Source organism: Tachyglossus aculeatus, chromosome 27 (genome assembly GCF_015852505.1).
Source record: "Tachyglossus aculeatus isolate mTacAcu1 chromosome 27, mTacAcu1.pri, whole genome shotgun sequence".
NCBI classification, from domain to species: Eukaryota; Metazoa; Chordata; class Mammalia; order Monotremata; family Tachyglossidae; genus Tachyglossus; species Tachyglossus aculeatus.
This window is the reverse complement of record NC_052092.1, coordinates 1,254,103-1,281,618: the sequence shown is the minus strand read 5'-3', so window position 1 is coordinate 1,281,618 and position 27,516 is coordinate 1,254,103. Positions and strand designations below refer to the sequence as shown.

Below are 27,516 nucleotides of genomic sequence, written 5' to 3'. Positions count from 1 at the left end.
ATTATGAAGGAAGAAGCGACAGGATTCGGTGACCGGTGAAACAACTGGTTTGAGTGAGAGAGATGTCAAGGTTTCGGGCTTGAGGGACGGGGACGTCGTCTACGCAGTCGGGGGAGGACAGAGTCGAGGAGGAGTTCTGTTTTGGATACGGTAAGTTTGAGGAGAGGGCGGGACGTCCGAGTAGAGATGTCCTGAAGCGGGGAGGAAATGAGAGACCGCGGAGAGGGAGAGGGATCAGGGTTAGAGAGGTAGATTTGGGAATCTCTAAAATTCCCTGGCACATTCCAACCCCTAGTGGCCCTGGGTTGGAAGGTGGATTTTTTTTTCCTCAGACTGTATTTTCCCAGTAGGTTTAGGCCATTTATGGATGACTGGAAAATTCTTAGCGGCGATCCTGAGGGAAAGAGAAAGCGAGGGAGCCCCGGGGAGTCTCCTACTAGCAGGACGTTCCCCTCCCGGGGCTTGTCACTGTCAAATGCCGTCGACTCCACGGACGCGTCGTCTCCAGAACGTCTCATCTTCTGTCACGAAGTTGTTCCGGTACCAATATCCGTAGAGTTTTCTGGGGAAAAATTAGGAAGGGGTCGACCATCGCCGTCTTCAGCGCGGGAAAAATTTGAGCCACTGCCATTGGCCGTCTTCTGACTCTTTCCCTGCCGCCCGGCCCAGGCGAATCGACATCATCAATAAATACGATTGATGATGACTTTGCCCGGTGCTTCGGCCTAGGCCTTTCCTTTATGGGTGACTCAGATGAGAGAATATCTGATCAATGACTTAGCTCTAAGTTTCTTCAGCGTACGCAAACTCTCCAGCCGTGGTAAGGCGTTGGTTCATAGGCGTGCTCCCGGGGCTAGAGGGCTTAGTATAATGTCTGGCACAAAGTAAGCATTTAATATATACCATAATTATTATTATAGTGGGTCTAAACATGGTGCAGGGCCCTGGGGGGAACCAGACGCTCACCCCGGACAGCCTCACGTTGGTCTTTTCTCTCCCGTGCATCAGTGTCCGCGGTCACTGGCACAGCAGCCCCCCGATTCCGCCGCCTCGCCCAGCTGATGCCACCCACAAGATGGGCGGCATCTCCTCGGTTTGGATGGAGGAGCGCTTTAGTCCTCGGTTGTTGTTTTTCCTCAATGGCGTTGGTTAAGCGCTTACTATATACCGGACACTGTACTAAGCGCAGGGAGGAAACATTATAATCAGGTCGGACACTGTCCCATATGGGGTTCGTTGTCTTAATCCCCATTTTATAGATGAGGGAAGCAGGGCCCGGAGAACAATAATAATAATAATAATAATAATTAAGGAATTTGTTAAGCGCTCACTATGTGCCAACAACTGCTCTAAGCGCTGAAGTGCAGTGACTTGCCCAAGGTCACACAGCGGACAAGCGGCGGAGGTGGGATTAGATCCCAAGACCTCGGACCCCAAGGCCTGCGCTCATCTCACACGGACATGTTATGTCGTTTCTTTTTTAAATGGTATTTGTTAAGCGCTTACTATATGCCAGTCACCGGACTGAGCTCTGGGGTAGAGACAAGTTAATCATCTTGAACCAAGTTTATGTCCCACGGGGGGGCTCACAGTCTTCAACCCCATTTTACAGATGAGGTAACTGAGGCGAACAGAAGTGCAGTGACTTGCCCAAGGTCACACAGCAGATGAGTGGCGGGGGAGGGATTAGAACCCATGTCCTCCGACCCCCAGACCTGAGCTCTTTCCACTAGGACGCATTGCTTCTCCCTGGGCCGTGGTGTGTCTGGTCAAGGGGAGCGTTCCGGGGATGAAATAAGCAACTCATCCCCCCTGCAAAAAAACCCACATTTCCCGGTTTCCTAGATCTTCCCACTGGGATTTTAGGGAGGAAAATCCCGGGAAATCCACCAAGCAGACAGCCCAGATCTCAGACTTGGCCCAGGGAATTCGTTCCAACGCCCCCCGCTCTTCCCGCCACTGCTTCTCACTGGGCCGCGGTGTGTCCGGTGAGCTCCTCGTGGTGTCCGTTTATCGTCATACCCTACTCTCCCGAGTGCTCAGCACAGCGCTCCGCACGCAGTAAATCGCTCCATAAATACGACCGGCGGAACCGTTAGGGAGAGAGTTCAGGGGATGGGCTGAGCGCCTCTCCCACCCCGCGCGATCCACCCGTTTCCCGGCCGACTCGATCTGCCCCCCGGGATCCGGGGGAGGAGAGTCGGGGCAAACCGGCCCCGAGACGACCGCCGCCACCCCTCCGTCGGCCCCCCGGGAGCGAGACTCCGCCGGGGCGTCCGGCGACCCCCGGCCCCGCCGAACCGGGCCAGCTACAGAAGGTTGACCTTGGCGACCACCTGCTTGCAGCCGCTGACGGAGTACTGAGCGTCGCCCCGGGTGTAGTAGCTGAGCTGGGCGGCCAAGCTCTCCACGTGGGCCTGGTCTGGGTAGAAGCCCTCCCCGGCCATCTCTTCCACGAAGCAGCCGACGACGTCCCGCTTCTGCAGCAGGGTGAAGGGGACGAAGTGGGCGGCCTCCCAGAGCGGGTGGGCGCCCGCCAGGAGGGCCCGGATCAGGGCCGGAGGGGGCCCGGTCCCGTTCTGGAGGACGAAGCGGGTGATCTCGCTGCCCCCGACGCTGCCGATCAGGACGTAGACGGCGTTGAGGAACTCGTTGGAGAGGCCCGGCCGGAGGTAGGCGTAGAGGGCGTCCAGCAGGTCCGGGGGCATGAACTCCACCTCGTCCAGGATGAAGAGGGGGACCCTCTCTTCCGCCTCGGCCCGGACGACCACGTCGGCGACGCGGGCGGCCAGCTCCCGCCGGCAGGCCGGCAGGGCCCCCCGCTCCGGGCAGCGGTGCAAGACGTAATAGTGGGTGACGAAGTCGGGGTCCATGACGGCCCGGAAGTGCCTGGCCAGCAGCCGGCCCACGTGGCTCTTGCCCACCCCGCTGGGGCCGTGGAGGGAGAGGACCAGGGGCCGGCTGTGGACGTGGGTGGCCAAATAGTCCCTCAGCAGCTCCACCAGGGCGTCCACGGCCGCCGCCTGGCCGAAGACCCCCCGCCTCAGGGTCTTCTCCAGCCCGTCCACGTCGTACTTCTGGAGGTTGTCGTCCAGGTTCTCGATGGCGTTCAGGATCTGGAAGCAGACGATGGTCAGGAGCAGGAGCAGGCAGCGCTTGGCCTTGCTCTTCTGCTCGGCCGGGAGGCGCCGCTTGGCGTTCTCGGGGTACAGGACCACCCGGGACCTACGCCGCTTCTTCCGCCGTCGGCCGGCCTGCTCCGTCGGGGGGTCGAAGGTGAAGAACTGGGGCGGGGGGTAGAGGAGACCGCCGCCGCCGCCTATGCCGCCCGCCCATCCTCGCTCCCCCGAGAGCTGGCGTTTGAGGCGCAGGGCCTGGCTGAGGCCCGGCGGGGCGTCCGGGCCCGCGGAGGCGGCCGGCAGGCGCGGGCGGCCCTTCCGCAGGGCCCGGAGTCTCCGGTGCAGCCGGATCACGGCCCTCATGGAGGAGGCGAGGGCGCGCTTCTGGGGGGCCGCGGGGGGCTGGGGGCCCGGGCTGGGCCCGGGGCTGGGCCACGGGAGGAGGTGGTTTCCTTCCATCTTGCTCTTTCACACACCATTCAGAATGCCGTTCCTGGGAAACAGAGGATAAACTTCATCCGGGTCTCAGACGCCCCGTCGGAAGAGCGGCACCGGCAGAAAGGCAGCGTGGCTCAGTGGAAAGAGAGGTCATGGGCTCAAGTCCCGTCTCCGCCAACTGACTCTGGGCAAGTCACTTCACTTCTCTGGGCCTCAGTCACCTCAGCTTTTAGACTGGGAGCCCACTGTTGGGTAGGGACCGTCTCTATACGTTGCCAGCTTGGACTTCCCAAGCGCTTAGTACGGTGCTCTGCACACAGTAAGTGCTCAATAAATACGATTGATTGATCTGTAAAATGGGGATGAAGACTATAAGCCCCCCGTGGGACAACCTGATCACCTTGTAACCTCCCCGGCGCTGAGAACAGTGCTTTGCACACAGTAAGTGCTTAATAAATGCCATCATTATTAAAAACATAAGAAGACTCATAATTACTACTACTATTATAATGGTACTTGTTGAGCGCTGACTATCTACTATGGTCGTGGGTTCTAATCCCGGCTCCGCCACTTGTCAGCTGGGTGACTTTGGGCAAGTCACTCAGCTTCTCTGTGCCTCAGTTACCTCATCTGGAAAATGGGGATTAATAATAATAACAATAATAATAATAATAATAATGGCATTTGTTAAGTGCTTACTATCTGCAAAGCACTGTTCATTCATTCAATCGTATTTATTGAGCGCTTACTGTGTGCAGAGCACTGTACTAAGCGCTTGGGAAGTACAATTTGGCAACAACTGTTCTAAGTGCTGGGGAGGATACAAGATGGGGGTTAAGACTGTGAGCCCCACGTGGGACAACCTGCTTTCCTTGTATTTCCCCCAGTGCTTAGAACAGTGCTTGGCACATAGTAAGTGCTTAACAAATATCATTATTATTTTTATGTGCCAAGCACTGTTCTGAGCACTAGGGTGGATGCAAGCAAATCGGGTTGGACACAATCCCCGTCCCACGGGGGGCTCACGGTCTTAAGCCCCATTTACAGATGAGGTAATTGAGGCCCAGAGAAGTGAAGTGATTTGTCCAAGGTCACACAGCAGACTTGGCGGAGGCAGGATTAGAACCCAGGTCCTTCTGACCACCCCCCCAGGCCCGGGCTCTATCCACTAAGCCAAGTATTTGTTAGGCACTTACTGGGTTCACCATTGTGCTAAGCACTGGGAAGAAACAGGGTAATAATAATAATAATAATAATAATAATAATAATAATAATAATGGCATTTGTTAAGCACTTACTATGTGCAGAGCACTGTTCTAAGCGCTGGGTAATCAGATCAGACACAGCCCCTGTCCCACACGGATCATGGCGTAGCGTTCAAAGCACAGGCCTGGGAATCTGAAGGTCCTGGGTTCTAATGCCGGCTCTGCTGCTTGTCTGCTGTGTGACCGTAGGCAAGTCACTTCACTTCCCTGGGCCTCAGTTCCCTCATCTGGAAAATGGGGATGGAGACTGTGAGCCCCACATGGGACAGGGACTGTGTCCAACCCGATTTGCTTGTATCCACCCCAGCGCTTAGTACAGTGCCTGGCACATAGTAAGCGCTTAACAAATACCATACTAATTATTATCATCCCCTCGTCCCACCCTCCCAAGTGCTTAGTACAATGTCCTGTTAATAATAATAATAATAATAATAATAATAATAATAATGGCATTTATTAAGCACTTACTATGTACAAAGCACTGTTCTAAGCACTGGGGAGGAGATTAGGTTGTCCCACGGGGGGCTCACAGTCTTCACCCCCATTTTACAGGTGAGGTCACTGAGGCCCAGAGAAGTGAAGTGACTGGCCCAAAGTCACCCAGTTAACAACTGGCAGCGTGTTAGAGAATTAGAGAAGCAGCGTGGCTCAGTGGAAAAAGCACGGGCTTTGAAGTCAGAGGTCATGGGTTCAAATCCCGGCTCCACCACTTGTCAACTGTGTGACTTTGGGCAAGTCACTTAACTTCTCTGGGCCTCAGTTCCCTCATCTGTAAAATGGGGATGAAGACTGTGAGCCCCACGTGGGACAACCTGATCACCTTGTAAATTCCCCAGCGCTTAGAACAGTGCTCTGCACATAGTAAGCGCTTAATAAATGCCATTATTAAAAATTGGCGGAGCCGGGATTTGAACCCCGGACCTCTGACTCCAAAGCCCGGGCTCTTTCGACTGAGCCACGCTGCTTCTCCATTCATAGTAAGCGCTCAACGAATGCCACCGATTGATTGATTGATTGATTGGGGCTCAGCCAGGTCAAGAAGAGGCAACCTTCTCCTTTCCTCATTCCCCGCTCTCTCCCCACCCCATCCCGTCCCGTCCCATCCCTGGGTTTGCCCTCTCACTCCGGTTCATTCCCAAAAGTACATTGGGAAATCACCTGTGTCAGGTTAGAGTGTGATAGATTACTCCAGATTGTGAGCCCCGGAAGGCCTAATTAATAATGATGGTAATTAGGGCATTTGTTAAGCGCTTACTATGTGCTTAACTATCCTAAGCAGTGGGGTAAATACGAGTTCATCGGGTCAGGCACAGTCCCCGTCCCCCATGGGGTTCACACCCTAAACAGGAGGGAGGACAGGTAGCGGATCCCCCTTTTACAGATGAGTAAACGGAGGCCCCGAGAGGTTGGGAAGCAGCGTGGCTCAGTGGAAAGAGCCCGGGCTTGGGAGTCAGAATAATAATAATAATAATGATGGCATTTGTTAAGCGCTTACTATGTGCAAAGCACTGTTCTAAGCGCTGGGGGGGATACAAGGTGCTCAGGTTGTCCCCCATGGGGCTTACAGTCATCATCCCCATTTCGCAGATGAGGGAACTGAGGCTCCGAGAAGTGAAGTGACTTGCCCAAGGTCACACAGCAGACATATGGCGGAGCCGGGACTCGAACCCATGACATCTGACTCCAAAGCCCGGGCTCTTTCCACTGAGCCACGCTGCTTCTCAGAAGTCGTGGGTTCTAATCCCGGCTCCACCACTGATCGGCTGTGTGACTTTGGGCAAGTCACTGGACTTCTCTGGGCCTCAGTTCCCTCATCTGGAAAATGGGGGGGTTAAGACTGTGAGCCCCACGTGGGACAACCTGATCACCCTGTATCCTCTCCAGTGCTTAGGACGGTGCTCGGCACATAGTAAGCGCTTAACAAATACCGTCATCATTATTATTATTGACTTGTGGAGCCGGAATTAGCACCCAGGCCCGCCTGAGTTGTATTGTATTTTTCCCAGGCACCAAATACAGTGCTCTGCACGTAGTGAGCGCTCAGTAAATGCCACTGATTGATTGATGGCTTTTTCCACTAGCCCACGCTGCTTCTCCCCCACCCGTATATTCTTTCCCAGCACTTAGTAGGGTTCTCTGCACCCATTAGGCGCTTAATAAATCTTCTCTACCTCCTCCTCTTCCTTCTCCTCCTTTTCTTCTTCCTCCTCCTCCTCTTTGGAGAGTCCTGTGGGTGTGGCATTACTGCCTCTCCTCGGGAATTAAACTTCCCAGTGGGAATGAAAAATAATAGCCATCGCAACTGCCCAAGTGTCAGGGTGATTTAGGGAATTCGGGGCTGACGTGAGCCAGCGGGCCTGAGGACAAAGCCTTTATTATGATATTTTTTTACTCAATTAATTAATTTATTTTACTTGTACATATCTATTCTATTTATTTTATTTTGTTAGTATGTTTGGTTTTGTTCTCTGTCTCCCCCTTTTAGACTGTGAGCCCACTGTCGGGTAGGGACTGTCTCTATTTGTTGCCAATTTGTACTTCCCAAGTGCTTAGTACAGTGCTCTGCACATAGTAAGCGCTCAATAAATACGATTGATGGTGATGATGATGATATTTGTTAAGCACGTACTATGTGTCAGGCTCTGTATTAAGCACTGGGATAGATACAAGACCATCAGGTGCATGCAGTCCCCATCCCACATGGAGCTCATTAGCTTAATCCCAATTTTACAGTCGAGGTAACCGAGGCATGGGGAAGTTAGGGGACTTGCCCAAGGTCACACAGCAGACAAGTGGAGGTGCCAGGATTAGAACCCAGGTCCTCTGACTCCCGCAGCTGTGCTTTAACCTGGAGGAAGGGTGGGGGTGTGTGGAAAGGGGGTGTCCCTAATAATAGCAATTGTAGTATTTGTTAAGCACTTACTATGTGCCAGGCACTGTACTAAACTCTCGGGGGGGAGCTGTCAGAGGTCATGGGTTCAAATCCCGGCTCTGCCCGTTGCCAGCTGTGTGACTTTGGGCAAGTCACTTCACTGGGCCTCAGTTACCTCATCTGGAAAATAGGGATTAAGACTGTGAGCCTTGCCTTGTAAACAGCGCTTAGAACAGTGCTTTGCACATAGTAAGTGCTTAATAAATGCCATCATTATTATTATTATTTAAAAAATGGTGGAAATGGTTCTGCCTGACTTCAGTAACGTCCAAACCCAACACGCTCGCTCCCCCAGAGTCCAGGGCCGCGGTGCTCCCCGCCCCATCACCTTGGGCTGCAGTGCTCCTTGCTCTTAGCTCAGTGCTTAGGGCTCTGAGTGGGCGGCAAGGAGACCCTGGCATCCCCCTCATCCCAGTGTCCGGTACCTGCTCCGTATGCGAGTCCAGCCAGCCGGGATGCCTGGGTCCCCCTCCTCCAGGGTGCTGGGGAGCAGCAGGGACAGAGGCCAGAGCAGGTTTCCGCATTTAACGGAAAGGAAGTGAGTCAGTTGAGGATGGGGGTGGAGCCGGGGATTGGGATGATGAAGAAATCCGGGTCACATGTGGGGGGACAGTGAGAGACAGAAAGGGATGGGACAGTTCTTGCCAGTAGCCGGGGGCTCAAGGTGATCAGGACCCCGGGCTTGGGGGTCAGAGGTCATGGGTTCTACTCCCAGCTATGCCACTTGTCAGCTGTGTGACTCTGGGCAAGCCGCTTCACTTCTCTGGGCCTCAGTTCCCCCATCCGTAAACAGGGATTAAGACCGTGAGTCCCACATGGGACAGCCTGATTAGCTGGTGTCCATCCTAGGGCTTAGAACAGTGCTCGGCACAGAGTGAGCGCTTAACAGATGCCATCATCATTATTATCATCATCATTATCATATTATTATTATTATCATCATCATCATTATTACTGACATTATTTATCTCTCTCTCCTGTATCCCTCCTCTCCCTGCCCCCGGAATGGGGCCCTCCTCCGGCTCCTCAGTCCCTTCGGCTGTCAGGAAGGGATAAGGCCTCGCCGGAAAGCGCGGCGGGGTGGGCTAAAGTTGAGGAAAGGAAGGGGGCGGAGGGCAGGCGCAGAAAAGGGCTTGTCTGGTTTTGCGGCCCGGGGTGGGTGGACTTTGGACTGGTTTTCCAGCTTCCCGGAGTCGGCGGGGCTGGTCTCAGGGATAGGGCACGGGCCCGTAGTCGGAGACCTGGGTCCCAGGGCCGGCTCCGCCACGGCCTGCTCCGAGGCCTTTAGCCGGTCATTTCACCTCTCTGTGCCTCAGTTTCCTCCTCTGCGTAATGGGGATCTGCTCTCCCTTCCTCTTTAACAATAATAATAATTAATAGCGATAACGGTCGCATTTGTTGAGCGCTTACTACGTGCCAGGCACTGTACTGAGTCGGTAGAAGGTAATCAGGTTCCCTTCCCATGCTGGGCTCCCAGTCTGAATCCCCATTTTACAGATGAGGGAGCTGAGGCCCAGAGAAGTGAAGCGACTTGCCCAAGATCACACAGCAGACAAGTGGCCGAGCCGGGATTAGAACTCAGGTCCTTCCAACTCCCAGGCCCGGGCTCTTTCCACCGAACCACGTTGCTTCCCAATAATAATGATAATAACTGTGGTCTTTGTTAAGCGCTTACTACGTGCCAGGCACTGCGCTAAGCACTGAGGTAGATGCAAGCTAATCAGATTGGACACAGTCCCTGTCCCACGCGGGGCTCCCAATCTTAATCCCCATTTTCCAGATGAGGGAAATGAGGCCCAGAGAAGTGAAGTGACTTGCCCCAGGTCACACAGCAGACAAGTGGCGGAGCCGGGATCAGAACCCATGACCTTCAGACTCCCAAGTCCGTGTTCCATCCACTTGGCTGGGTTGCCGTATCGATCGTATTCCCTATCGATACGACCGATTGTGCTTGGGAAGTGCTTTCCCAAGCTCACCTCCTCCAGGAGGCCTTCCCAAACTGAGCCCCTTCCTTCCTCTCCCCCTCGTCCCCCTCTCCATCCCCCCCCATCTTACCTCCTTCCCTTCCCCACAGCACCTGGATATATGTTTGTACATATTTATTACTCTATTTATTTTACTTGTACCTATCTATTCTATTTATTTTATTTTGTTAGCATGTTTGGTTTTGTTCTCTGTCTCCCCCTTCTAGACCGTGAGCCCACTGTTGGGTAGGGACCGTCTCTGTATGTTGCCAGCTTGTACTTCCCAAGCGCTTAGTACAGTGCTCTGCACACAGTAAGCGCTCAATAAATACGACTGATTGATTGATTGATTGATGGATTGCTAAACTTCCCTCAGCCTGTGGATTGCGGGGGCTTCAGCGGACCAGGGCTGCTCTCGAGAAACCCAAGGTGGCTGAGTTTCAGTGAGTTTGGCCACCCAAGAACCCCACATCCTTCCTCCCCACTGCAGTCAGGGGTGGAGCTAGGGAAACTGGGAGTCATCTGTAAAACCGTGAGCTCCTTGTGGGGTACTTTATTGTTGTGTTGTACTTTCCCAAGCGCTTAGTACAGTGCTCTGCACACAGTAAGCACTCAATGAATACGACTGAATGAATTTATAAGGCTCCTCTGCAGGGAACTCGCGTCTTTTTCTCCACGGATGTCAGGGCTCAGGGCCTGCGTCGGGCCTGGAATCAATCAATCAATCAATCAATCGTATTTATTGAGCGCTTACTGTGTGCAGAGCACTGGACTAAGCACTTGGGAAGTACAAGTTGGCAACATATAGAGACAGTCCCTACCCAACAGTGGGCTCACAGTCTAAAAGGGGGAGACAGAGAACAAAACCAAACATACTAACAAAATAAAATAGAATAGATATGTACAAATAAAATAAATGGAGTAATAAATATGTGCAAACATATATATGCCCTCCCTCCTCAAATCCCACAGACAATCCCTCTCTCCCCACCTTATTGAAGGCCTGTCTCCTCCAAGAGGCCTTCCCTGACTGCGCCCTCCTTTCCCCTTCTCCCACTCCCTTCTGCGTCGCCCTGACTCGCTCCCTTTCTTCATCTTTTCTTCATCTTCTCTTTTCTTCAGAGAAGCAGCGTGGCTCAGTGGAAAAGAGCCCGGGCTTTGGAGTCAGAGGTCGTGGGTTCAAATCCCGGCTCTGCCAATTGTCAGCTGGGTGACTTTGGGCAAGTCACTTCACTTCTCTGGGCCTCAGTTCCCTCATCTGGAAAATGGGGATTAAGACTGTGAGCCCCCCGTGGGACAACCTGATCACCTTGTAACCTCCTCAGCACTTAGAACAGTGCTTTGCACATAGTAAGCGCTTAATAAATGCCATCATTATTATTATCATTATTATCCCCCCTCCCAGCCCCACACCACTTAGGTCCACATCTGTCATTTATTTCTTTCTACTCATATCTGCCTCCCCCTCTAGACTGTAAGTTCATGGTGGGCAGGGAACGTGTCTGTTATATTGTACTCTCCCAATCGCTTACTATTAATTCATTCAATCGTATTTATTAAGCGCCCACTGTATGCAAAGCACTGTACGAAGCAGTTGGGAAAGGACAATATAAGAAGCAGCAGACACATTCCTGTCCGCAGCGAGCTCACAGTTTAGAGGGGAAGAAGGATATTAATATAAATATATATATATATATACATATATATATATATATATAAATTGCAGGTATATACAGATATATAGAAGGGTGCTGTGAGGCTGGGACCTCTTCCTCCTGCCGTCCTCCCATCTTCCAACCCCACAAGTTTTCACCCCAATCCTCCTCCCCACATCCCAGCCAAGTTCAGATCTAGGGCGTCCCGGTGGAAGGGGAAAAATCCTGCCAGAGCAGAGCTGCGAGCCACTGAAAGGAGGGCCGACTTTATCTTCCTCCATCTTTTTTTAAACGGCATTTGTTAAGCGCTTACTATGTGCCGGCCACTGGACTGAGCGCTGAGGTATTTGCAAGCTAATCAGGCTGTGCACCGTCCACGTTCCACATAATAATAACGATTGTGGTACTTGTGAAGCGCTTACTATGTGCCAAGCACTGTTCTAAGCACTGGGGTAGATCCAAGGTCATCGGGTTGGACGCAGTCCCTGTCCCACGTGGGGCTCACACTCTTAATCCCCCATTTTATAGATGGGGGAACTGAGGCCCAGAAAAATGAATAATAATAATTATGATGGTATTTGTCAAGCGCTTACTATGTTCCAAGCACTGTTCAAAGCGCTAGGGGAGATACAAGGTAATCAGGTTGTCCCACGTGGGGCTCACCCTCTTAATCCCCCATTTTATAGATTCATTCATTCAAACGTATTTATTGAGCGCTTTCTGTGTGCAGAGCACTGTACTAAGCGCTTGGGAAGTACAAGTTGGTAACATATAGAGACGGTCCCTACCCAACAGCAGGCTCACAATCTAGAAGGGGGAGACAGAGAACAGAACAAAACATAGTAACAAAATAAAATAGAATAGTAAATATGTACAAGTAAAATAGAGTAATAAATATGTGCCAAGCACTGTTCTAAGCGCTGGGGGAGATACAAGGTCATCAGGTTGTCCCACGTGGGGCTCACAGTCTTGAAACCTGATTTTACGGAAGAGGTTCCTGTGGCCCAGAGAAATTAAGTGACTTGCCCAAGGTCACACAGCAGACCTGTGGTGGAGTTGGGATTAGAACCCAGGGCCTTCTGACTTCTAAGCCTGGGCCAACTCTGCCTGTGCTCTCAGCTGGAAATGTAGGAAAATCAAATGGAGATAATCCCTGCAGTCCATGTGTTTTACAGTCTAAAAGCGCCTGGAAATCAAAGGATCTGTGTTCCAATCCTGGGTCTGCTGTGTGACCTTGGGCAAGCCCCAGTTTGGGCCCCAGTTTTCTCATCTGGAAAATAGGTTTCTAATTCTAGGCCCGCCTGCTTAGGCTCTGAGCCCCACTTAAATATCTTGTATCTTATCTTGGATCTACCCCGGAACATAGTACAGTTTCTGGTAAAGAGATAACGCTCAACGAGTGCCGTTAAAAGAGGGAGAGCAGAGGGGAACTTCTCCCCATTTTACAGATGAGAAAACAGGCCCTGAGAGGTTAAATGACTTATCCCGGGTCTCCCAGCAGGCCAGAGATTAGAATCCAGGTCTCCAGATTCTCCCAGGTTTTTCCATTAGCGTTTCCAGGAGAGTAAAGAAGCAGCACGGTGTAATAATAATAATAATAGTAATGGTATTTGCTAAGCGCTTACTATGTGCCAAGCACTGTTCTAAGTGCTGGATAGTGGATACAGCCCAGGCTTGGGAGTCAGAAGGTCACGGGTTCTAATCCCAGCTCTGCCATTTGTTTAGCTGAGTGGCCTTGGGCAAGCCACTTAAGTTCTCTGTGCCTCAGTTACTTCATCTGTAAAATGGGGATTAAGGCTGTGAGCCCCACATGGGACAATCTGATGACCTTGTATCTACTCCAGTGTTTAGAACAGTGCTTGGCACGTAGTAAGCGCTTAACAAATACCATTATTATTATATTGGTATACTGGACTCCCCAAGCACTTAGTACAGTGCTCTGCACACAGTAAGTGCTCAAGAAATACAATTGACTGACTCATTTCTCCGATGGACTGTAAATGGCTCAAGGGAGCAGGACCGGCATCCTGTAATAAGACTTGTGGTATTTGTTCATTCATTCATTCAATCATATTTATTGAGCGCTTACTGTGTGCAGAGCACTGTACTAAGCGCTTGGGAAGTACAAGTTGGCAACATATAGAGACGGTCCCTACCCAACAGCGGGCTCACAGTCTAGAAGGGGGAGACAGACAACAAAACAAAACATATTAACAAAATAAAATAAATAGAATAGTAAATATGTACAAGTAAAATAGAGTAATAAAGCTGTACAAACATATATACAGGTGCTGTGGGGAGGGGAAGGAGGTAAGGTGGGGGGGATGTGGAGGGGGAGGCTGTTACTAGGTGCCAGGCACTGTACTAAGCGCTGGGGTGGATACAAGCAAATCGGCCTGGGAGCGGTCCCTGTCCCAAGTGGGACTCGCGGTCTCAATCATCATCATCATCATCAATCGTATCTATTGAGCGCTTACTATGTGCAGAGCACTGTACTAAACGCTTGGGAAGTACAAATTGGCAACAGATAGAGACAGTCCCTACCCAACAGTGGGCTCACAGTCTAAAAGGGGGAGACAGAGAACAAAACCAAACATACTAACAAAATAAAATAAAAATCAATCCTCATTTTCCAGATGAGGAAATCATCTGGAAGATGGGGAAGCAGCGTGGCTCAGTGGGAAAGAGCCCGGGCTTTGGAGTCAGAGGTCGTGGGTTCAAATCCCAGCTCTGCCACTTAGCTATGTGACTTTGGGCAAGTCACTTCGCTTCTCTGGGCCTCAGTGACCTCATCTGTAAAATGGGGATGAAGACTGTGAGCCCCACGTGGGACAACCTCATCCCTTGTATCCCCCCAGCACTTAGAACAGTGCTTTGCACATAGTAAGCGCTTAATAAATGCCATTATTATTATTATGAGGCCACCGAGGCCCAGAGCGCTGAAGCGACTGGCCCAAGGTCACACAGCAGACAAGCGGCCGAGCGTGGATTAGAACCCGTGACCTTGTGACTCCTAGGCTTGGGATCTACCCACTAGGCCACGCTGGCCAAAATGTTTAGTTTCCAGCTCTGCATGCTGTAGACATCCTGGTTTTGCTGAGGAATTGGATGGTGGGAGGAGGAATAGGTTGGCAGATTTTGCAGGTGGTCTTCCAGGGAGAACTCATGCTATGGTTGTTAGGGGGGATGGGGAGGAGGGGGAGAAGGTTGACTTGGGTGGAAGGAAAACCAAGAGATGATGGAGGATCCCTTCCACCTCTTCCTGTTGATCTTCACGCTCAACTCAGACATATCTGCTTGAGGATCTCTTCACCCTCCCCCGTGTTCTGGGTTGAGCTTAGCAATCAAAAGTAATCACAGTAGGATGAGAAATTAGAAGAGTCGGAGTAAACTCAGGCTAAAACTGAGACAGACCAATCGTGCACATGGTAGGTGCTCAATAAATAGGATTGCATGACTGCCTTGCAGCTGCCCAAATATGACTCGGTGGATATTACCCCCGGCCCTGCATTTGAGGATCAGGTAAAAAAATCGACTTGAGGTGCTTAATCTCACAGACAAGGACCCGGAGAAAATGTGGATGGAGATTAAAAATGTCCTCAAGGAAGAAAGAGACACGGTATTGCAGAGATCAGGGAGCAGAAGAAGCCGAAATGGATGTTGAACACAACTCGGCAAGTAACCAGGAAAATAATAGCGATGGCATTTAAGTGCTTAGTATGGGCCAAGTACTGTTCTAAGCGCTGAAAAGGAAGCAAATGTCAGAGGATAAAAGGACCCTGTTAAAGAACTGAGCTGAGAAGGACAAACAGGAATATTAGGACAGCATGTGGAAAGGGATGGAAGTCGAAACAATTGTGGACGGACAAGACAGCTATTTCAGAAGATTTAAGGAAATTAAGGGAACATTTCATCCTCGGATTGGCTCTGTCAGAAGCAGATGTGGACTGGTGATAAATTATGCCAGTGGAATCAGAGATGGAAGGACTAACCACAGGTAATATACCACAAGTATAGCGATATACAGGAAATATCTGAAGAAGTTCCTTATGAATCAGAGCCACTCATCATGGAAAGTTAGATCGGTTTGGCACTGGCTTGTCAAAAATAAGGTTTAGATAGGCAGTGTTTCAGGCAGGTGGAGAGGAATCGGTAAAAGTCCTTGCCAAACTAGTTTACAGATATAGCTAACCACTCAATGACCATCTGATTAGAAGAAATCAGTTCACGTGCCAATACCTAAGAAAGGAGATACAACTAAAAGTGACCACGATTGTACAATTTCCTCGATCTCACGTGCCAGCAAGGTATGGATGCGAGATGGTATTGCTTAGAACAGTGCCTTGCACATAGTAAGCGCTTAACAAATACCATCATTATTATTATTGCTGAGGACGGTCGGATAATTGAAAGGACGGGAGAATATTAAAAGGAAGTCAGCATGTGCTTTAGTGATTTTGGTAAGGCCTTTGACTGCATGGATCACGAGAAGCCCTAAAGCATATTAAGGAAAATACACGTAATTGCATTCATATGGAACCTGTTTCCCGGACACGAGGCTACAATAAGAACAGAATTTGGAAAAACCGATCAATTTCCCATTAGTAAGCGTGTAGGACAAGGGTGAATCTTGTCAGCTTATCTGTTCATCCTTTACATCTTTTAGACTGTGAGCCCACTGTTGGGTAGGGACTGTCTCTATGTGTTGCCAATTTGTACTTCCCAAGCGCTTAGTACAGTGCTCTGCACATAGTAAGCGCTCAATGAATACGATTGATTTACACCGAATGCATGATAAGAAAAGCCGGATTGGATGAAGACAAATGGGGAATCAAGACTGGGGAAAGGACTACAAACAACCTTCGTTATGCTGATGACACTAACCTATAGTTGAAAGAGAAGAAGATCTGAAGCCCTCTAGACTCTAGACTTATTAAACCCTATAGACTGGTTAGGGATTGTCTCTATTTGTTGCTGAATTGTACCTTCCAAGCACTTAGTACAGTGCTCTGCACACAGTAAGCGCTCTATAAATACGATTGAATGAATGAATAAAAGTTAAGGAGCAGAGCGAAAAGATGGGCTTACACTTGAATGTCAAGAAAACAAAGATTGTGACGACTGGAAGTTTTAACACATTTATAGCGGATGGAGAGAAGATGGAAATAGTTGCCAATTTCTCTCTCCTGGGATCGATAATCAATAATAAAGGAACTAGTAATCAAGAAATACGCCGAAGACTGACGTTAGGGAGATTTGCTGTGAAGTGCCCGGAAAAAGTCATGAAATGCGCCGACGTAACAGTTTCCACAAAACGTCAATTCTATGATGCCCAGTGACAACGTATGGATCCGAAAGCTGGACGGGGAAAAAAACAACATAGAAAGGGCATCGATTCTTTTGAAATGTGGTGTCGGAGAAGACTTTGGCGAAAGGCACGGACTGCCCCCAAAGCAAACAGATGGGTTTTGGAGCAAACTAAGGATCTCTGGAAGGCCAAATGACTCGATTTAGATTAGCAAATTTTGGACACATCATCAGGAAATTCAGAGAATTTCCAGGGAAAACGAGGAAGAGGCAGGCCGGCAGATTGACGGAGAGAAACCATAACATTGATAACGGACGAACGTAAGCGAGGTTACGGATCACGGCAGAGGACAGGACGATCTGGAGAAAACACATCCAGAGAGTCGCTAAGAATCGGAAATGACTCGACGGCACTTGATAATAATAGTAATAGCAGTCAAGTCTATTTGCCTCTGTGCTTCTCTGTGCCTCAATTTCCTCATCTCTAAAATGGGGATTCAATACCTCTTCTCCCTCCTACTTAGTCTCGATGTCATTTATTATCTCGTATCTGCCCCACACTTAGCAAAGTGCTTGGCACGTAGTAAGCGTTTAGCAAGTACCGTAATTATTAATTACTATTTATTGAACACCCACTTGGTGCAATGCATTTACCCTAGGGAATAACAAGGCGACACATTCCCCGCCTAAAAAGAGCTGCCCCTCTAATGCAGGGGGAGACAAGACATAAAAATATCTGCAACTCGAGTGATGAAGTGGTCAGTCCAGAACCTGGGTGGACTGATCAGATGAAGAAAATATCCGGGGACGGGAAGGGAAACCTGGATCCTAATTTAAGAGAAAAGTAAAGGACTTAAGGAAAGTTCTGCATTTTATACGAGGGTTTGTTTTATATCCATTTAACCTTGTTCTGCCGCAAGTTTGTTTCCTTAAACTCGGGTTCTGTTGGCTATTTTAAGATCTTACCTTCCTACTGTAATGACAACCTTTCTTTAGCTAAGTACAATAAGTTCTTTTTCTTCTTTCCAATAGAAAGGGGAACCCACCCATCTGTGTTTTGGGGGATTGTGTTACCTTCTGCCATTGTGCTAAACCGGAGTGAGATGGGCATTTTTCTTTTTTTATGGTATTTGTTAAGCGCTTTATAACGTGCCAGGCACTGTATTCAGTGCCGGGGTTAGAAACAAGATAATCCGACTGGACGCGGTCCATGTCCTACGTGGGGCTCACAGTCTTCATCCCCATTTTCCAGGTGGTATTTGTTAAGCGCTTACTATGTTCCAAGCACTGTTCTAAGCACGGATACAAGGTGATCAGGTTGTCCCACGTGGGGCTCACAGTCTTCATCCCCACTTTCCAGATGAGGGAACTGAGGCCCGGAGAAGTGAAGTGACTTGCCCAAAGTCACCCAGCTGACAAGCGGTGGAGCCAGGATTAGAACCCACGACCTCTGGCTCCCAAGCCCGGGCTCTTGCCACTAAAGGTAACTGAGGTACTTGTGAGCCCACTGTTGGGTAGGGACTGTCTCTATATGTTGCCAATTTGTACTTCCCAAGCGCTTAGTACAGTGCTCTCCACATAGTAAGCGCTCAATAAATACGATTGATGATGAAGGTACTTACCCAAGGTCACATTCATTCATATTTACTGAGCGCTTACTGTGTACAGAGCACTGTACTAAGAGCTCGGGAGAGGACAATATAATGCTGGAGAAGCAGCGTGGCTCAGTGGAAAGAGCCCGGGCTTTGGAGTCAGAGGTCCTGGGTTCAAATCCCGGCTCCGCCACTTGTCAGCTGTGTGACTTTGGGCAAGTCACTTCACTTCTCTGGGCCTCATCTGGAAAATGAGGATGAAGACTGTGAGCCCCCAGTGGGACAAGCTGATCACCTTGTAACCTCCCCAGCGCTTAGAACAGTGCTTTGCACATAGTAAGCGCTTAACAAATACCATCATCATAACAATAAACAGGCACATTCCCTGCCCACGATGAGCTGACAGTCTAGAGGGGGGACTTGACATAAATATAAAGAAATAAATGACAGATATGGACATAAGTGGTGTGGGTCTGGGAGGGGGGAGAGAGCAAAGGGGACAGGTTAGGGTGAGGCAGAAGGGAGTGGGAGATGAGGAAAGGGGGGGCTTAGTCTGGGAAGGCCTCTTGGAGGAGACGGGCCTTCGATAACGGGAGGGGAGATTTGAGATTTGTGGGATTTGAGGAGGGAGGGCCTTCCATCATCATCATCATCATCAATCGTATTTATTGAGCGCTTACTATGTGCAGAGCACTGTACTAAGCGCTTGGGAAGTACAAATTGGCAACATCTAGAGACAGTCCCTACCCAACAGTGGGCTCACAGTCTAAAAGGGGGAGACAGAGAACAAAACCAAAGATACTAACAAAATGAAATAAATAGATATGTCCAAGTAAAATAAATAAATAAATCGATAGAGTAATAGATATGTACAAACATATACAGGTGCTGTGAGGCAGGACGTGGGCCAGGGGTCGGCGGCGAGACAGGAGAGATGAAGGCCCAGGGAGAAGGTGAGCGGCCCCAGAGGAGCGGGGTGTGCGGGCCGGGTTGGAGAAGGAGACACGTGGCGAAGGCGGGATTAGAACCCATGTCCTCTGGCTCCCAGGCCTGTGCTGTGCCCGCTAGGCCCCGCTTTGACGTCCATTGGGCGCAGGGGAGCCGGTTCCTGCGGCCTTCGGGTTCCCGGCTGCGGGACGGAGGCGGTCGCCCTCCAGTCTCCTCCGCCGCTGGGCCTCTCACCGCAGCGCCTTCCCTTCCCGCTCCCACTTCCTCCTGGCCTCCCTCATCCCCCATCCTCCAACCTCCGTTTTCCCTTCCTCAGTGGGTCACCGCCTTCTCCCCGCCTCGCTCTGAGGATCCTCTTTCTCCCATCCGGGGCTCCCACCGAATCGCAGCGCTTAGAACAGTGCTTGGCACAGAGTAAGCGCTCAACAAGTACCCTAATTATTAGTGATCATTGTTATCCTGGAATCTGGAGTCCTCTGGACTGGAAGCTCGTTGTGGGCAGGGAATGCATCAGTTTACTGTTGTATTGTCCTCTCCCAACCGCTCAGTACAGTGCTCTGCACCAAGAAAGCGCTCCATAAATAACAAATACGATTGAATGACTGAATGAATGCTACTACTACTACTACTAACAGTATTTGATAAGGGCTTACTTTGTGCTCTAAGCATTAGGGTAGATACACTGTACTAAACACTTGGGAGAGCACAACCAATTTGTAGATATTGTGTCTTCTCTCGGGGAGCTTACAGTCCACTGCATGCAGAGCACTGTAATAAATAATAATAATAATAATGGCATTTGTTAAGCGCTTACTATGTGCAAAGCACTGTTCTAAGCGCTGGGGGGGGATACAAGGTGATCAGGTCGTCCCACGTGGGGCTCACAGCCTTCATCCCCATTTTCCAGATGAGGTCACTGAGGCTCAGAGAAGTTAAGTGACTTGCCCAAGGTCACACAGCAGACATGTGGTGGAGCCGGGATTCGAACCCATGACCTCTGACTCCAAAGCCCGGGCTTTTTCCACTGAGCTACGCTGTTTCTCTGTACTATATTTGCACACAAACATATATATATGTTACATATATTTATATAATAATGCATCCATGCCATTATGTATTTCTATAATATGGCATTTGTTAAACGCTTACTATGTGCCAGGCATTGTGCTAAACACTGGGGTGAGAAGCAGCACGGCATAGTAGATAGATGATGATGATGATGGTATTTGTTAAGCACTTTCTATGTGCCAAGCACTGTTCTAAACTCTGGGGGAGGTACAGGGTGAGCAGGTTGTGCCACGTGGGGCTCACAGTCTTCATCCCCATTTTCCAGATGAGGTCACTGAGGCCCAGTGAATAATAATAATAATAATAATAATAATAATGGTGGTATTTGTTAAGTGTTTGCGATGTGCAAAGTGCTGTTCTAAGTGCTGGGGGAGATACAATAATGGTGGTATTTGTTGATAATAATAATAATAATAATGGCATTTATTAAGCGCTTACTATGTGCAAAGCACTGTTCTAAGCGCTGGGGAGGTTACAAGGTGATCAGGTTGTCCAATGTGGGGCACACAGGCTTCATCCCCATTTTAATAATAATAATAATAATGGCATTTATCAAGTGCTTACTATGCGCAAAGCACTGTTCTAAGCGCTGGGGAGGTTACAAGGTGATCAGGTTGTCCATTGTGGGGCACACAGGCTTCATCCCCATTTTAATAATAATAATAATAATAATAATGGCATTTATCAAGTGCTTACTGTGCACAAAGCACTGTTCTAAGCGCTGGGGAGGTTACGAGGTGATCAGGTTGTCCAATGTGGGGCACACAGGCTTCATCCCCATTTTAATAATAATAATAATAATAATAATGGCATTTATCAAGCACTTACTATGCGCAAAGCACTGTTCTAAGTGCTGGGGGGGGCTACAAGGTGATCGGGTTGTCCCACGTGGGGCTCACAGTCTTCATCCCCATTTTACAGATGAGGTCACTGAGGCCCAGAGAATAATAATAATAATGGTGGTATTTGTTAAGCGCTTACTATGTTCAAAGCACTGTTCTAAGCGCTGGGAGGGACACAAGGCGATCAGGTTGCCCCACGTGGGGCTCACAGTCTTCACCCCCATTTTACAGATGTGGGAACTGAGGCCCAGAGAAGTGAAGTGACTTGCCTGAAGTCACCCAGCTGACAAGTGGTGGAGCCGGGATTGGAACCCACGACCTGTGACTCCCAAGCCCGGGATCTTTCCACTGAGCCACGTCAGAAGGTCCTGGGTTCTAATCCAGCTCCTCCCCTTGTCTGCTGTGTGGCCTTGGGCGGGTCATTTCACTCCTCTGGGCCTCAGTCCCCTCATCTGGAAAATGGGGATGGAGACTGTGAGCCCCCTGTGGGACAGGGACTGTGTCCAACTTGATGTGCTTGCATCCACCCCAGCGCTTAGTACAGTGCCCGGCACGTAGTAAGCGCTTCACAAACACCAGAATTATTAATGGGGGACCAACTGCCGGTTTCAAGTCTCCCCCCAGCGTTCTCCCGCGCAGCCGCTAGGTGTCGCTCTTGCTCCGTCAAGGTCCCGCTACGCCCCCCCGTGGAAGGGGGCGGGATGGGAGGGGAGGATGCTTCCCAATCAATCAATAGCCAATCAATTAATAACCAATAATGATAATAACCCACAATAATCAATAAACCAATCAACAGTACTTACCGAGCTTTTCCTGTGAGCAGAGCGCTGCGCTGGACTTAAGGGAGAGCAGTGGTTTCTTCCCCACTGCTTTCAAACACGTCCTTGTCTCCCTTCCCCTAAAAAATCCGGCCTTGACCCCGTGGCTCCCTCCAGTTATGGCCCCATCTCCCTCCTACCTCTCCAAATTCTCTGAGCGAGTCGTCCACACCCTCCGTCTCAAATTCCTCTCCTCCAATTCTCTCCTGAGCCCACTCCTATCTGGCTTCCGCCCCCGTCACGCCACAGAAACTGGCCTCTCAAAGGTCACCGATGATCTCCTTCTTGCCCAGGCCAACGGCCTCTACTCCATCCTCATCCCGCTCGACCTCTCAGCTGCCTCCGACACTGTGGACCTCCCCCTTCTCCTGGAAGCATTATCCATCCTCAGCTTCGCCGACACCATCCTCTCTGGGTTCTCCTCCTAGCATCTCTCCGGCCTCTCCGTCTCTTTCGTGGGCTTCTCCTCTGCCTCCCATCCCCTTACTGTGGGGGTCCCTCAGGGTTCAGTTCTGGATCCCTTTCTATTGTCCATCTACACCCACTCCTTTGGAAAACTCATTCCCTCCCATGGCTTCGATGACCACCACTATAAGGACGATTCCCAAATCTCCATCTCCAGCCCTGATCTCTCTCCCTCTCTCCAGTCTTGCATTTCCAACTGCTTTTGAGACCTCTTTACTTGAATGTCTTCCCATCACCTCAAACTTTAGTGTCCAAAACAGAGCTCCTTATCTTCCCACCCAAACCCTATCCTGCCTCTGACTTTCCCGTCACTGTAGACAGCACCACGAGCCTTCCCATCTCACAAGCCCAAGACTGTGAGCCCGTTGTTGGATAGGGATTGTCTCTACAGGTTGCCAAATTATACTTCCCAAGAGCTTAGTACAGTGCTCTGCACACAGTAAGCGCTCAATAAATACAGTTGAATGAATGACTCAATCTCCCAAGAGGCCTTCCCAAATGAAACCCTCTTTTCGCTGGTTCCCTCTCCCTTTTTCATTATCTATGCATTTGGATCTATGGCCTTGATAATAATAATGGCATTTATTAAGAGCTTACTATGTGCAAAGCACTGTTCTAAGCACTGGGGAAGTTACAAGGTGATCAGGTTGTCCCACAGGGGGCTCACAGTCTTATTCCCATTTTACAGATGAGGAAACTGAGGCACAGAGAAGTCAAGTGACTTTATGCATTTAACATCCGGCCCACCCTATACCCCATAGCACTTATCTACATATCTTTAAATTATATCTTATAAATTATCTATATCAATGGCCATCTTGCCCTCTGGACTGTTAGCTCACTGCAGGCAGGGAATATGTCCACCAACTCTGTTGTATTGGATCTCTCAAGTGCTTAGTACAGTGCTCTGCACATAGTAAGCACTCACCAATACCACTGATTGATCGATTGATCGATATTGTCTCAGTACCAATCCTAGACTCTCAGGCTAAGGGCTGATTAACTACCCAACCTGATTAGCTTGGATCAACTTCAACGCTTAGAACAGTGCTTTCACACATAGTAAGCGCTTAACAACTACCATTAAAACAAAAACAGGGAGGCCTGCCAATTGGCCGGTCCAACTAATAATAATAATTGTGGTTTTTGTTAATTGCTTACTATGTGCCAGGCACTGTTCTAAGCGCTGGGACAGATTCAGGCTGTATATATGTATATATGTTTGTACATATTTATTACTCTATTCATTTATTTATTTATTTTACTTGTACATATCTATTCTATTTATTTTATTTTGTTAGTATGTTTGGTTTTGTTCTCTGTCTCCCCCTTTTAGACTGTGAGCCCACTGTTGGGTAGGGACTGTCTCTAGATGTTGCCAATTTGTACTTCCCAAGCGCTTAGTACAGTGCTCTGCACACAGTAAGCGCTCAATAAATACCATTGATGATGATGATTCAGGCTAATCAGTTTGGGCACAGTCCACGTCCCACGTGGGGCTCTCAGTCTTAATCCCCGTTTTACAGATGAGGGAACCGAGGCCCAGAGAAGTTAAATGACTTGCCCAAGGTCACACAGCAGACAAGACCAGAACCCGGGACCCGCTGACTCCCAGGGTCATGCTCTACCCACTAGACTGCTTCTCTCGGGTGAAGATTTCGGGTCTGTCCTCACCTCAGTTTACCGGCCTGCCTGTCCGTCCATCGGGCCCTGGGCTCCTTCGCGTTCTGGAAGTTTATTTCTTTCTATTCATGTCTGTCTCCCCGTCTAAACCAGAAGCTCGTTGTGGGCAGGGAGTGTCTGTTTATTGTTAGGTCATCCTCTCCCAAGCGCTTAGTGCAGTGCTCTGCGCACATTCAGCGCTCAATAAATACGAACGACTATCCACAAGTCAATTTTTTTTTTACTTAATTAAAAAAAAAAAAGAACAAGGGGCGGTGGGGGAGAAAGCACACAAAATGGTCCCACAATCTGAGTTATTTCTGTTAGAAAATCTGCTAGAAAAAAATACTCGTCTAAACGCCACCTTTTCACCACCATCTCCCGTCCGAGAAGCGAGAGCCGAGGAGGCCATTAGTAACAAACAGCGCAGGCTGCCGTGGCCTTCACGGCCGGCAACGCTCCCATCCCAAGGTCCAGCCGCTCTGGCCGGCTCCGGTCCAGCCCGGGTTCCCTGTCGGGGTGGAAAGCGAGGCAGGGGACGGGGGGCGGACGGGCAGGGATGAGGTCGGAGATTATCCGGAAAGCTGACTGGCCGCCCGGGACTCCAGGCTCTCCACGGCCTCTTCCAGTTCCTCCAACAGCTCCGGGAAGGAAGGCCGCTTCAGAGCTTCCAACTGGGAGAGAGATTTCCAATGAGATTGAACCCCGGCCCACTTCCCGCCCGGCTCCCAGCCTCCATCCTCCTTCCCGAGATCCACGTGGGCCTCCGCAGCTCCCACAGTCATTTGCTCCCGGCCTCCATCCTCCTCCCGTAGATCCACGTATCCCCCCCGCCTTTTAGACTCCCTTTTAGACTGTGAGCCCACTGTTGGGTAGGGACTGTCTCTATACGTTGCCAACTTGGACTTCCCAAGCGCTTAGTACAGTGCTCTGCACACAGTAAGCGCTCAATAAATACGATTGATTGATTGATTCTCCTCTCCTGGTTCTCCTCCCATCTCTGTGGCCGCTCATTCTCCATCTCTTTTGGCGGCCTCCTCCTCTGCCTCCCACCCCCTAACTGACGGGGTTCACTTCTGCCTCCCTCTCCACCCTCTCCCTTGGAGAACTCATTGAGCACTTAGTACAGTGCTCTGCACATAGTAAGCGCTCAATAAATACGATCAAATACGATTGATGATGATTGGCTCCCATGGCTTCGACTACGCGGATAATAATAATACTAATGTTGGTATTTGTTAAGCGCTTACTACGTGCAAAGCACTGTTCTAAGTGCTGTTCTAAGCCCCTCGTCCTCCCCCTCTCCCCCTCATCCCCCTCTCCATCCCCCCATCTTACCTCCCTCCCTTCCCCACAGCACCTGTATATATGTATATATGTTTGTACATATTTTTTTTTACTCTATTTATTTATTTATTTTATTTATTTGTACATTTCTATTTATTTTATTTTGTTAGTATGGTTGGTTTTGTTCTCTGTCTCCCCCTTTTAGACTGTGAGCCCACTGTTGGGTAGGGACTGTCTCTATATGTTGCCAATTTGTACTTCCCAAGCGCTTAGTCCAGTGCTCTGCACATAGTAAGCGCTCAATAAATACGATGGATGATGATGATGAAGGTGATCAGGTTGTCCCCTGGGGGGCTCACAGTCTTCATCCCCATTTTCCAGATGAGGTAACTGAGGCCCAGAGAAGTGAAGTGACTTGTCCAAAGTCACCCAGCTGACAAGTGGTGGAGCTGGGATTTGAACCCATGACCTCATGCTCTTTACACCGAGCCACGCTGCTACAGCTCCAGCCCCGATCGCTCTCCTCCGCCGTCCCGTATTTCCTCCCGCCTTCTCTGTTCGGACTTGAAGTCGTCCAAAACAGAGCCCCTCATCTTCCGACCCCAAACCCGTTTCCCGCCCAATCCCCGCCTGCTCCACACCGGGAAGAGGAAGGGATGGAGGACTTACCCGGCAGCAATGGGCAGCCAACTGGACGATATGTTGGGGACACTCGCTGATCATATTCTGGAACGCAGTGATGTCCAGCCCGTAATCCTGAGGGAAAACGAGGCCCGGATTCAGTGATGGGCAATCGATCAATCAATCAATCACATTTATTGAGCGCTTACTGTGTGCGGAGCACTGTACCGAGCGCTTGGGAAGTACAAGTTGGCAACATATAAAATAAATAGAATACATATGTACAAATAAAATAGAGTAATAAATACATACAAACATATACATACATCATCAATCATATTTACTGAGCGCTTACTATGTGCAGAGCACTGTACTAAGCGCTTGGGAAGTACAAATTGGCAACATACAGAGGCAGTCCCTACCCAACAGTCTAAAAGGGGGAGACAGAGAACAAAACCAAACATACTAACAAAATAAAATAAATAGAATAGGTATGTGCAAGCAAAATAAATAAATAAGGGCTGAGACCCCCGGGTGAGAAGCAGCGTGGCTCAGTAGGAATCAATCAATCAATCAATCGTATTTATTGAGCGCTTACTGTGTGCAGAGCACTGTACTAAGCGCTAGGGAAGTACAAGTTGGCAACATATACAGTCCCTACCCAACAGTGGGCTTACAGTCTAAAAGAAAGAAAGAGCCCGGGCTTTGGAGTCACAGGTCATGGGTTCTAATCCCGGCTCCGCTACTCGTCAGCTGGGTGACTTTGGGCAAGTCACTTCACTTCTCTGGGCCTCAGTTCCCTCATCTGGAAAATGGGGATGACGACTGTGAGCCCCACGAGGGACGACAACCTCCCCAGCGCTTAGAACAGTACCTTGCACGTAGTAAGCGCTTAATAAAGTCACTTCACTTCTCAGGGCCTCATCTGTAAAATGGGGATTAAGACTGTGAGCATCCCGTGGGACAACCTGATCACCTTGGAACCTCCCCGGCGCTTAGGACAGTGCTTGGCACATAGTAAGCGCTTAACAAATGCCGTCATCATTATTAGGGTGGGCCCTGCAGGGGTTTGGAGAGAGGGCAGGGACCCCAGTGTCATCATCATCATCATCATCAATCGTATTTATTGAGCGCTTACTATGTACAGAGCTTGGGAAGTACAAATTGGCAACATCTAGAGACAGTCCCTACCCAACAGTGGGCTCACAGTCTAAAAGGGGGAGACAGAGACCAAACATACTAACAAAATAAAATAAATAGAATAGATATGTACAAATAAATTAAATAAATAAATAAATAGAGTCAAAAAATATGTACAAACATATATACATATTGTCACCTGGGTGCGGGGCAGGACCTCGGGGTCGGCAGGAATCCTTCCCAGGATCTCACAGAGGACGATGCCGAAGGAGAACACGTCGACCTGTGCAGGGCAGAGACAGTCAGCCGTGAGGGGAGGATGGGGGCCCTGGGGGTCTGGGCCTTGGGAGACTCCGACAGGGAAAATTGTTTTGTACAGATTTATTAATCTAT

General features: G+C 49.7%; 2 protein-coding genes across 5 annotated transcripts in view; both read right to left on the bottom strand.

Moving 5' to 3' along the window:
• Positions 1-1,685: 1,685 nt before the first annotated feature.
• TOR4A (torsin family 4 member A) lies at positions 1,686-8,259 on the bottom strand. The gene is made up of 2 exons (XM_038767727.1): positions 8,180-8,259; positions 1,686-3,612 (listed from the first exon to the last, which is right to left on the bottom strand). The coding sequence occupies exon 2, from the start codon at positions 3,576-3,578 to the stop codon at positions 2,310-2,312; it is 1,269 nt and encodes a 422-aa protein (XP_038623655.1). The 5' UTR covers positions 3,579-3,612; positions 8,180-8,259; the 3' UTR covers positions 1,686-2,309.
• Positions 8,260-24,350: 16,091 nt separating this feature from the next.
• LOC119946575 (dual specificity testis-specific protein kinase 1-like) overlaps positions 24,351-27,516 on the bottom strand; it is a 45,856-nt gene continuing 42,690 nt past the window's right edge. For all 4 annotated transcript variants that reach the window (XM_038767974.1, XM_038767971.1, XM_038767973.1 and 1 more), the window contains 3 exons: positions 27,323-27,406; positions 26,032-26,118; positions 24,351-24,749 (listed from right to left, as the gene is read on the bottom strand). In XM_038767974.1, the coding sequence (XP_038623902.1) occupies positions 24,648-24,749; positions 26,032-26,118; positions 27,323-27,406 (273 nt within the window). In that variant the 3' untranslated portion in view covers positions 24,351-24,647. The remainder of the gene's footprint in view (positions 24,750-26,031; positions 26,119-27,322; positions 27,407-27,516) is intronic.